This window comes from Rhipicephalus sanguineus, chromosome 4 (genome assembly GCF_013339695.2).
Source record: "Rhipicephalus sanguineus isolate Rsan-2018 chromosome 4, BIME_Rsan_1.4, whole genome shotgun sequence".
Taxonomy (NCBI): Eukaryota; Metazoa; Arthropoda; class Arachnida; order Ixodida; family Ixodidae; genus Rhipicephalus; species Rhipicephalus sanguineus.
In genome coordinates, this window is record NC_051179.1 from 184,357,400 (window position 1) to 184,369,952 (window position 12,553).

Genomic DNA, 12,553 nt, shown 5'->3' on the forward strand with positions numbered 1-12,553 from the left:
AACCAGCGCTTGTCTTTTCCTTGCCGTGAGACCACACACACTCATGCCTGTTCGCATGGTGACACGAATATGGAAATAGTTGAACGCAGGGAATGGAACGCAGCGCTTGGCGACTGAGCTAAATCGCTCGGACAGACACTGTGAACCAGCACTACTCTCGCTGAGTTGAGTGAACTTGTATACGTTGGCCTTGGGAGTCACACATCACCTCGCCCAATGAGAATACATGCCGTCAAGCGATAAGTGCTCCAAAATTATATCAAGCATTAAATTTTAATTTTTCACACCTATGCCAAATATGCATGTGCATAATAAATCTATCGTATATGCAATAGGTCGGTTTTTAAAGCGTAAACAATCACCTTGACCGGCTCCTGTCCCTCTTTTCGCTGCTTCCCCAGAACTATATTCAGAGCATAAACAAGATTATGCGGGCGTCGAGGGAGTGTTTCGGGCTGGATTGGACTAAGGACGAGTGTGTGCTTCAGAATGCAGGGCGTCTGCATGAAAGAACAGCGCATCACATATTTGTTCAACTTGCATCCGCCGTCGCCTACCTGCACCGACACAACATCGCTCACCGCGACCTGAAGTGCGAGAACGTGCTCCTCACCACTCAGCTCGTGGTCAAGCTGGCCGATTTCAGCTTCAGCCGGTACTGCAGTAAGTGCGATCACACGCAACCGTGTTGCTCCTTCGCGGGACCACTCTGTGCAGTTCATCAAGATGAGACGCTAAAGAACGTAAAGCGATTCACTTGCTTGTGGCTGTACTAATAGTCTTAAGTTTAAGTTCAAAGCAAGCATTACTAACAAGACCGGCTTTGTGCTTCCCACCAGTTTCAATGTATTGGAGAAGCATAATTGCTTTCATTTCATCGGACAACCGTCCAAGTATATCGAACAAAGTTTGGCGTACTAATAAGATCACCTATTCTTAGATACCTTAGAATTTTAATTAGGCACCACTTTTTCACAATTTAGTATTGCAAGCGGGTATTGTTAAAATACCCATTTACACGGGCGAGTGCGTTGCCTTTAACTTAAACGCGTAAGACGATCACGAAATCGTCAACCACCTAAATCGTCACCACCTAAACAACCTCTCCGAGGTTGTTTAGGTGGTGTACCACCCTAAATTTGACTATATTCTAAAAACGACTCCTGAAGGGGCCCAGAGGCCAGGGTTTTCGTTGGATGGACTTGAAAAAGAGCCAAAACTGAAGTCAAAAGTAGTCAAAGTAGCCATGTCATTTATTATTATAGCCAAATTTGTAGCCAAACAAGAGAAGCGGTATTTTGAGTAGAGTCTTTAGTATTAATCAATAAATAATACCATTTTGAATACGCAATACCATAAAAAGCCACAGATAAATCGCAAATAAATTTAGTGACAAATTTCTAATACATTCATCGCGCGCGCCCGTTATTTACGTAGAAATGGTAAGAGTTCTTGCCAGATAGAAGGTTATATTAGAACACTACCTCCAGCTAGCAAGCCAGAAGGAACATTGCACGTTGAACAGATATTCCTTGAAGCTGCAGACCGAATTTCACTATTAGACTTTACATAACACAAGTCCAACCAGGGGCGTAGCCAAGGGGGGGGGGGGGGGTTGGGCGGGTTCAAGCCCCCCCCCCCCTGAAATTTTTCAGTTTTGCTTGCGTATATATAAACGCGCACATACAAACGCACGCACGAACATACATAAAGTGTGGTTGAACCCCCCCCCCCCCCCCCGAAAAAAATTTCTGGCTACGCCCCTGAGTTCAACTGCAGGTAATGAAATGTTCTTGAAGATTAACAGGCCAGCTTCTTTGCCACGCATCTCGGTTTTCTCAAGTTTAAACGAGAAGACGCACTGCGCATCAGAATTACTTGTAAGAACTTGCACGTAGGTTGAGCATAGATGGCGAGTAGCTTGAGCAGCGTGCTGGCCACGCGTTTGCCAACATGCACGCAACTTCGCCACTCCGTATATGCAGGCTTGCCAGGCGTTCAGTGAGGGTGTCTCGATACGCACCAGCCTGCTGGTGGGTGGAGGGCGCGCGCACGCATCGGCTTAAACAACATAAAGGCCTAAAACGAATTTATTTTTTCTCCAAAAAATGAGAGCAATGGCTACCTAATCCGCAAAATCAGAAGTTTAAAAGTAGCCAGAAAGTAGCCATTTATTTATTTATTTATTTTATTTTTACATACCGAAGCCTCAATGAGGCTATAGCAGGAGTGGGAAAAGAAAAAATAACTATAACAGCAAATCAACATTCATGAACAGGCTTCCAGAAATTCTTTTAGCAGTAAGCAACTCACACTTCCGGAAACAAATTCCAGGCTTTTATAGTTGCAGGAAAAAAGCTATATTTGAACATGTCAGTGGGGATGAAAAAAGTTGCAGTGTTAAGGGCGTGGTCGCTTTGCGTAGATAAAGGTCTGGAGAACTTAAGGTAACTGTCTAGAGTGTCGAGGTGGGAAGAGTTGATTAGACTGTAAAGAAATTTCAGGCATTCAGCATGGCGACGCTTCGCAAGTGTAGTGAGACCTAGTTGAGGAAGAAAATTAGACGGGGAAAAATCCCGGTCATATATTTTGCATATAAAACGCACAGCTCTTTTGTGAACGGATTCTAGTTTTTTAATGTCACAATTCTTATGTGGGTTCCACACCACACAACCGTATTCGAGAATGGGACGAATGAGAGCTTTGTAGGTAAGTAGTTTGGTTTCTTGAGGAGCAAGACATAAAGGCCCAAAAAGAATTTATTTTGTCTCTAAAAAATGAGAACAATGGCTACCTATTCCGCAAAATCAGGTTATTTACGATGTAAATAACCTACTTTCTTAAGGGCCTTGTTGCATGTGAGATCAATGTGTTCAGACCATGAGAGATTGTGTGTCACAAGGATACCGAGGTACTTGAATTCGAACACCCTGCAGAAACTAACATTGTTAAAACCATAGTCAAAAGTCAAGGGGCATGAACGTCGGGTAAGTGACATAATGACGGTCTTGGAGAAGTTAATATTCATTTTCCAAGATTTGGACCAGCTACAAAAGTGAGAGAAGGAATTGTTGAGAGTGGCATGATCCAGCGGAGATTTAACAGTATGAGATAGGACGCAGTCATCTGCGAAAAGACGTACTTTCACAGGGGTGTGCAAGGGGAGGTCATTAATACAAAGCAGGAATAAGAGGGGGCCCAGCACAGAACCCTGGGGAACTCCTGATGAAACAGGCATCGAAGGCGAGTTAGTAGAGCTGAAGCACACATACTGTGCACGCTGCGAAAGAAAGTCGGATATCCAGCCAACCAAGGATGTGTTCTTTAGTATAGCAAACAACTTGTGCAATAATTTAGGATGTGAGACAGTGTCGAATGCCTTGGCGAAATCTATGAAAATGATGTCAACCTGGTCACCTATGTCCAAAGAGCTGCTGATGTCATGAACGAATTCTGTCAGTTGAATAATAGTGCTAAGGCCGTGTCTGAAACCGCGTCTGAAGCCATGGGGCCGACTGGACATTTTTGTCGCCAAATGGAGTCGAAAAGTAGCCAGTCTGGCGGAGTGTAGCCACCAACGGCAACCCTGACTGAGGCCAAGAATTCTATAATTGAGGCCTGAATTCTACTACTCGCGATAACCCGTATGCGCGCCCCACAGCAAACGAGCAAACTACGAGTGCGTTCGGTGCAATAACTACCGATTGCAGCAAAACGGACGCAAGGAAAAAAAAAGTATATACATTAGTCAAACGTAATTAGCAGCTTTTCATTTTCACTCACAACGGAGACGAAAAAGAACGGTGCGTCTAAAACCCCAAAAACCATTGAAGAACGCATCTGAAGCCAGATGACGTAGATCATTATTGAACTATCAGTAAGGTCGTTTTTATTCGGTAGGCAAAGGAGGCACCCATAAAGCGCTTAAGTTGCTCTATACGGAGCATTCAGTTGTTTGCAGCTTGTGCACGTGCCGTGCTTTTTTAAACGCGAATAGCAGTTACCATGACCGCTTTCAGATGGGTGATGGATCTAAGCTCCGGTACGGCGTCAGCCACTACGTGCTCTATTCGCGGCGCTTGTGGAGCAGCTGCCCACGCAGCTGTGCAGGGAATACGTCTAATTAAGAGGAGATGTCACAGACGACGTGTTTGACTGAGGCATTAACCACCTCAAAATGTTCAAGTACGTTTCGTACTTCTGTATGCACTTTCTGTTGCGTGTGGTACTCGTTATTGGTTTTGACGAGTTAAGTAAAAGCAGTGGCGCCATCATCAACCACAGAGAAAGAGAATCGGGCATGATACAGAGACGGGCAGCATTTCACTGCTTCGAGGAAAGCCCCGTCGGAAGGCCCCGATCACGGAAACGCATCGTACCTGAAGGGAACCTTCGCAAAGTCAGAATTTTTATGGTATCAGCAATGTTTCAACTCGGCTTTACATGCTTCGGAGGCAACTTTTATTCCACCATCACGAAGTCTTTTAACAACGCCTCCATAGAAAGCGTTCTCCATTTCCAGTTATCTTGTATGGCTGGTACAACGCATATGGTTCAAATGTGTGCACTTTCTGCAAGCTTGGGTGTTAATAACAGTGGTTAAGACACTCGGCTTCGGAGCGTGGGGCCGCAGGCTGGTAACTGACCACCGCCAACGCGTTTCTTTTCCGAGTTTTTTTTTTCATACGTTAATTATTCATATGAGTTCGTCTTACATGACAGACGCACAGTTTTCCTAGTGGGGTCGGCGTCGAAATGCTTCCGAATTTAAAATTGCAGAGAGAAACGACTGCGACATAGCTGCATTTGTAGACTGCCACACACAAGAACATGCCTTGGAACTATTGAAAAGCCTAGCCTTTGTTTTGGAACACGAAAGCTCTGCACATCCCGTAAATTTTGATTCAGGCAAGTCTTAACACAGCTCAGAGCACTTCTGCAATAGCAGATGCCTTCAGACCCGGTGGCCTCAGCTTCTATTAACACTGCTGTCATCGCTAAGCTTCAACTCATAATGACGTTATCTCGTATTCTCCAACGCCAGCAATCTAGTTTAGTGTTTCCCCGTTCTTCGGGTAAGTCGTACATGATTTGGGCTGCCAGCAAGCGTACTCCTCCTTGCCAAGTTCCTTGGAGTGGTCCGCAAGTTTTTTCATCACGTCGCGACATCAATATCAGCAGAAGGCACTTAACGTCATAACAGAGGTTTCGGCGAATACTGCACCAGGCAGGCCAATAAGCGATCTGTTGGGCAATTACCTTCAGTCGCTTTCAAAACAGCCTTAAATATTGCCCCCTCACGATAAACCCCAGTCTCGGTGTCACCATTACAACTACAAATAATCACAGCATTGCTGGACGTCGCAGGCAGCGAGATGTAGATTACAGCCACCTGAAAATGGCTATCTCTTGGCCGAAAGCGGCGCAGTGATCTGTCAGAGCCTGGCTGCGTGAATGATGCACAACTTAGCAATTTCTACTTGACGTAACAATGCGGCGCTTTGATCACGCCGTTTCGGACGTTCTGCTCAGAAATCTAGTTCCTGCTCTGACAATATTGCCAGATAATTTGTCACGCTGCTGCTTGCTATTGCCGCTGGAAGAAGCAGAATTACGCATCAGTGTGCAAAAAACCGAGAGCGGCTCGATTGCGTGCTTTCGGGTCTCTGGGGCGCGTCATCGTTTGACAGCAACCTGGACCTCGTGTGCAGATGATCCGGTGGTGAGGAGGAAAAAATTGTACAGTGAGACGTACTGCGGCAGCGAAGCGTACGCCCCGCCAGAAGTGCTGCAGGGGATCCCCTACCAGCCCAAAAAGGCGGATATGTGGAGCCTCGGCGTCATACTCTACGTCATGATGACCGCCGCGCTGCCCTTCGAAAATGATAACATTGTGCGACAGGTGAGTGTGCATGGAAAGTTGGAAAGGCGTAACATTGTGCGACGGTTCATGAGCGTTATCGCCAAGCAAAGATGTCACACGATGACGCCATCATGACGTATGGTGACGTCACGAGGACATCACAGATAACCATCATTGCCCGTGACGTCATTGATGGCGTCATGTCACAATCCGACTTATGTGATTTTAGGTACGCTGGTTGCACGCACATTCACTTGAGTACCACGTGACCGTTGACTTACTTTTATTACTTAGTTGTTCTTCGTTTGTTTGTTTTTTTGCATCACTCGCATTCACGCTGATGAGCTCTCGCGATGTATCGTCAGGTCTCGGAAAAACCCGAATACTTCTTGAGTCATGACACATACGAGGCTTTCGCCTTAATGAAAAAAAAACGAGCACCGTAAACGAATTTGCGTTCGCTTAAAAGAGCATGCGACGTTCTACTCAAACACTTATCTCATGCAAAGAACACAGCACTCCGCGCATATATACTCAACAACTGTACACGTATTTCAGTACCGCAATTGCACTGTGCGCCACATCACCGAAGGTCGCCTGAGAGGAAGGCTTTTTCTTGAACACCTCGGAGTTCTCCTGTCAGTGGCTGCTGCAGTCTAACCGAATAGATCGAACTTCACGGGGTCTGGTAGGGTAACGGTGTCGTCTTTGTTTTAGCAGTATATCTCAGCAACCGTGCCACATTTTCTTGCACAATTTTGCCTGTTGATTACGAATGCTTATTGCCTTCTCATGGTGCACTTTTGTTTCCTATAGCCTTGTCACATTTTTATTGGAGAACCGAATTTCAGCCTGGGTTGTAAAATTTCACGTCCCTTTCTCGGAAACAAGAAAACAGCATGACAGTAAGCTTTTCCATAGCAATGCCACATGGTACTGGCTTTAATGACTTCCAAAAAGACTGCATTCCTAAAATTTCTTCGGCAGAAAGAAATATTGCCCTCGTTTATCACATACCCTAAGGCAGACCTTCCATTGCATGTTTTTTTAACCCGAGACTGTCTTATGCCGGGGTCCACCAAAATTTTCAAGACGTATTTCCGTCACGGAAATAAGTCAGCGAAATGAACGCCATCAAATGGCAAAGAAAAAATTGGCCGCCTATCTGCGTGCTTCGCTGCAAATGTCGTCTAAAGACGATAGAAGAGGCGCTGCGTGAGATATGAACGCCATCTGGCAATACGTCGGAAAACGTGAATGCTGTGTTGCGGGCTGGTAGTCCCGGCGCAGCAGCAGGCGAAGACCGGCGGTGACCAACGCGACCGGCGGGGACGCCAGCCAGCCCGAACACGCGGTTTGGCGCGAAGCGCCGAAGCAGAAGAAACGTCCGCACTCAACGAGTACTCTCCACACACTCTTTTATATTCACGTCGCCTAGGTAAAGCAGGAATGCCAGAGCGGCGCCCCATGGCACTCGTACAGTGCAATACTGAACCGAAACCGAAACAACAATGAGCTCGTGCAGAGGGCACGGAGGAAGCCAGGTTTCGGCGCAGTCGCATTTTCAGCGCAGCTTAAGAAACTAGGGTCTCTAGAATTACGTATCTATGTATTGTTATACATAGATACGATGGACACGATGATGCCGCCTTCCATGTACCCACCTACTGAGTACACTCAAGAAGCTATGGCCCGCGCCGACCATGCACGTCAAGTTGCGCGCGAGCGGTTAACCGAATCGCAAGCGGGCCAACAATCTCGCTACGATCGCCGTCACAGAAACGCCCACTTTCTTCCTGGATCTCTTGTCCTTCTTTGGTCTCCAGCACGACGTGTTGGGCTTTCTGAAAAGCTCCTCTTCCCGTACAACGGACCATACCGTGTATGCCGCCAAGTGACCGACGTGACGTATGAAATCGAGCCATTGTCTTCGTCCTCGTCGACTCAGCCCCGCACCGACATTGTTCACGTTGTCCGTCTGTAGCCCTATCACATACCGGAACCCACCGACGCGTGTGTATAGTGACCATCCTCGCGACCGTCTTTGCCCGGGCGCACCGAGTCGGTGCTTTCACCGCCGGCGGGTAATGTTATGTGCCGCTTACCTAGAGGACGAAGAGGAAGAGGACGTGTTCGTTGCTGCTTTCGCCATCTTGGTTGTCACCCCTACCTCTGTGTAAATACTGTAAATGCAGCCTTCTTCTGTCGTCTCCCCGTAACAGTATTTTCTATTAAAGGAACACACCACCTAATACTTACCTAGTGATGTTGCGCCTCATATATGCGTAATGTTTGCTTTTTGATCAACAATGTACACAAGTATGAACCTAGTCAGCCGTTCACGATGGCTGGCCCTTGGGCAAGTGGTTCAACTTTGGCCGAGTGGCTGAATCGAGGGACGTGCCGACACACAGAAACACAGACAGAAAGACAGACCAAAATTTCTGCGTTTAAGTTCCCCAAGAAAGACTATCGTCTTAAAAAAAAAGATAAAAAAAGGTTTCGTTGACAGCAGTCGAACCCACGACCTCTCGGTCCGCGACGATAGCTGGCGGGCGTTTAGCCCACTGAGCTACCGCCAAACACATGGCGGAGGGTGCATGAACGCACCTTTTATCTTTCACACTTTCCTCTCACAGTGCTTTTGCATGAATGGATGGATGGATGCTATGAGCGTCCCCTTTATAAAGGGGTGGTGACATGCGTGCCACCAGGCTCGAAAAAAAACGTGCCGTTGCTGCGACCGTCCCATTCGGCGCGTTTCCAATAGAAGCTTAATTTCGTTTAACACACCGCGAGGTAGAAGCCGTAGCCCAATCCTCGCTCATAGCATTCATCCATATCGAAAAATAGCTCTCTGACGTTCGCCTGGCTGTCGCACCGCGTTCCGCGCTCGCCCTGTGAGAATTAACTGCCAGGCTTGAGGGAGGACACGACGCGCGTAGTGTTTCTCTTCGCGTTTCATGACGCTTTGGAGGAGTGCATATCGAGTATCAATGTCAAGAACACATATGCCAAGAACTTCACCTACCGCAAGGGTTAAATCATGATCATGGGCTTAGTCGTCGGTGCGGAGATGTGCCACTAGGCGTCAGCGTGAGTGCATCCACATCAGGCGGTGCTACATCTGTCAAACAACAATAGAGATTATACAAGCTCTGATATACCAGTGCAATAAAGCAATTGACTCCTTCTGTGACGACACGTTTCACTTTCGTGTTATACCGATTCCTATGACAGAGGGATCAACCATCTTTTTTTTTCTTTAATTATAGTTCAGACATTTTTCGAAGTGTTATGTTCCAACTATTTGGAAGATATTTTGGTATAATCTCGAAATATTTCAGCGTACGTGGTCGGATAACTTTCAAGAAAAGGTACGTCTACGTTCAAAATTTTAAATGCGAAGCATTTCTTAGCGAACCTCTGGCACCTTGAGCGTTTCTATCTACGTATCTATCTATCTATCTATCTATCTAGCCGCCTACGTCTGGGTGCTCTCATGATCGCCTCCTTAAGTTGGTGTAGACCAAAACTTGCATGAGAGGGTAAGAGGATTTGACGAATATGACTGCCGGGTCATGACATGAATAACGTTAAAATCCTGTTGCGTACGTCGTCAAACCCTTTCCACTAGACACGTGTGGCACATACCCGTTTACCACGGGCCGCGGTGTACGGGTATGCGCCACAGGTGATTGACAGTTTATATCTACCCAGGAACGGCGAGAACAGACGTTGGTAACTTAAATGCTAGAGCGTTAAGGAAAACCAACATCGGCAGCGTTGACTCAGCGAATGGAAATAATAAAAATTAGGATCCCAGCAGGAATCGAACCCAAGCATTCTGCGTGGCAATCAGGTATTCTACCACTGAGCCACGCCAGGTCTATAAACTGGCTTGGAAAAACAGCCTACGCAGGCGTAATACGGTGCAACGTCAATTGTGGTTGTGGTGCTGGCTATCTAATTTTACAAGACAACAATAAACACTGCATGATACTCCTACGATGTGTACTCCTACGATACAGGCGTCATATCAGATGAACATCTGTAGTTCCAGTGTTGGCGCCTCTTTTATAGCAGCCTAATAACATTACATTCGTATTTCTATGATTCAGGAAGCAATATTGGAGCATTGCTCGACCCAGGAGGAATACATTAACGAATGTTATACATATGATATCCACATCACAGCACCGTAGAGTGCACTTCGTCCACCAGAACGACGCAGTGTCCTCTTCATTTCTTACGATGCTGGGCGATGGCCTCATGCTGACCGAGGATGATGCCAGATTAATTGACAGCCGCTTTGTAGACTAGGCTACGTAGGCCACATACGCCCAGGTAGTCTACGAATACGACAAACACCATCCACTGAAGTTGGTCTACGTAGCACTATCCGGGCCTACCAGCCTCGACGGCCTATACCTCACCAACACGAAGGGTGGCTTCAGGTTCGGACATGTCACTGGCTCTGTCGACAGATAATTTGTCGACGAGATGACCGAGGCATCCACGAATTCCAACAGCTCTACTATACCACATACTTCATTACACATGGACCCCTCGTCACCACGATCACGACCGGATCCTATAATAAGTCATGACCAGCTGTTGGTGCTCACTGATCATGGTGATGATGCCCTTGTTCAAGAACTGTCAAGAACTTCATGCACACATGCACACGGGTTCGTGAAACGTGCGTGCGTTTTCGGGACACGTATAAGCACTACATATCAGCTTACCGCTTCTGGTTTTGGTAATACCCACGTTGCCATTGGCTACGTTACCCAACCGTAAACAACTGGTTATATAACACATATGCGGCTCTTCAACATATATATGTGTGCGTGTAAAATATATACAGATCTTTAGCGTCATTTTGTAAGGTGTCGATCAGTAAAAAAAGTTACGCCGCGGTCACCTACCCGCCACATGCTTCGCAAACATCGACTCCCACGGTACGTGGGGTCTGCCGAATTTTTCAGAAAAGTGATGTTGAAAACGAAGTGCAATTTTGTTTAGAGGAACCCTGAAGCGGTTTTGACGATTTTGTACGAACACATTGGGCCGGTAGAGTAAGACTTGGGCCGGTAGAGCAAGTAACACGGCCCGGCCCACGGGCCGGGCCGGGCCCGGGTTTCCGGGTAAGCCCGAGCCCGTGCAGTGCTCTACTCCACCTCCTCTGTAACGTATTTATACCCTGGGGGTACTATAAATAAATAAATAAATAAATAAATAAATGGTAAGGATGAGACACTAGAAAATTTCGAAAAGCATTGATTCTTTTTTTTTTGTTTGCATAGGGCGACCCACCTTTGTTAAAACGAGGGACGCAAGGCCATGAAGGCAAATAATAGTGATGTTACTAACACTGCTGAATAGCTAGAAACATTAAAAGATCACATCGATTTCTCAATTAATCTTGGTCTAAGTACGATATAACGGAGTTCAATCGTGATAAAATACCGTAGAGGCAATGTGTATGTACAGGAGGGACGATGTCTCAAAAATGATGATCAGTGATACATAGGTTTAAAAGAATAAATTATAAAAAGTTCCGTGCATCGATACCTGTTTAGAATGAATGCGGTATCCCGAGCATCCTCACGTAGTTCAGCTAGACATGAGAACATTCGCGAGTATTCGCGCTTGTTTTGAACCTGTGCTTAATGTTGACATTTTATTTAAAAAATAAAGGAAATCTCGGCGCATTGACAACACAACTGTCCTCTGTGGGTGACTTCTGCTCTCGTAGGTTCGCCTCCAGATGAACCGCGTGATCCGTTTCCCCCGACACATGGAATCTACGCACGAGTACCGCAACCTGGTTCGCCTCTTGCTAGAGCCGGTGACAACGATACGAGCAACCATGGGCATGGTTGTCAAGCACCCCTGGCTCTTGCTCTATCCGGACCCCACGAACACGTAAGCTCTTCCCTTCGATGTGGCTGTTGAGCAAAAGGCGCATAGTTGACTTTCCATCGCCCCAGGTACAAAAGAAGGTTGTGGTCATGGTGACGTTAGGACCACGGTTGCTGCTTGTCCATTTAGGACCGTTTCTGCGTCTTGTTTTCAGGGGCATGTTACGGCCAGGCTATACGAGCATGTGTTACCGAAAGTTCGCAAGTTTAAAACACATGCCCATTTAAAAGTAGGGGGAGTACTGCCAGAACAGAACACCTTTGTTACTCTCGCCAGAGTTCTACCCACCTCGAAGCCTGGGCAACGTTCGCTGCTGGACTTACTGTTTCACTTAAGGCAGAGTGAAGTAAACTGTCAACAGAACTCCTCGTCAGTAGGGGTTGGAAGTCCACGCAACTGCTTCATACTAATGGAAAATTCCAAGCGGCTCTAACAACGAACACTAAAGGAAGGGCAAACAAACCTTTTGTCCATTCTTGCGCTGCTTGGATATTTCTCCGAAGGCCAAGCCACCGGCCGTCCCGCTCATGACGTCAGTCCGGAGTGTGCGCCCATTGGTGCAGGCTTGTGTTCATCCGCCTTTGAGGAGGAAATGCCGCTGCCTCCGAAAGTTGTATTCGACTATAGTTGGTACATATTCCTGAAACTAAAATTACAGCGCAAACGCGATTCTCTGTCCTTCTTACTTTTTCTTCACTCTCTGTCCCTGCGCCCATCTGAATATAATTTCATGTCTTCGCGTATCTAATACGCTAATATCCT

The 12,553-nt window shown here is 46.7% G+C and overlaps 1 protein-coding gene across 1 annotated transcript in view; it reads left to right on the plus strand.

Moving 5' to 3' along the window:
* Positions 1 to 12,553, plus strand: part of LOC119391905 (testis-specific serine/threonine-protein kinase 1-like) — a 62,614-nt gene that overhangs the window by 9,148 nt on the left and 40,913 nt on the right. The window contains exons 4-6 of the mRNA XM_037659556.1: positions 402 to 663; positions 5,712 to 5,902; positions 11,625 to 11,794. Coding sequence (XP_037515484.1) covers positions 402 to 663; positions 5,712 to 5,902; positions 11,625 to 11,794 — 623 coding nt within the window. The remainder of the gene's footprint in view (positions 1 to 401; positions 664 to 5,711; positions 5,903 to 11,624; positions 11,795 to 12,553) is intronic.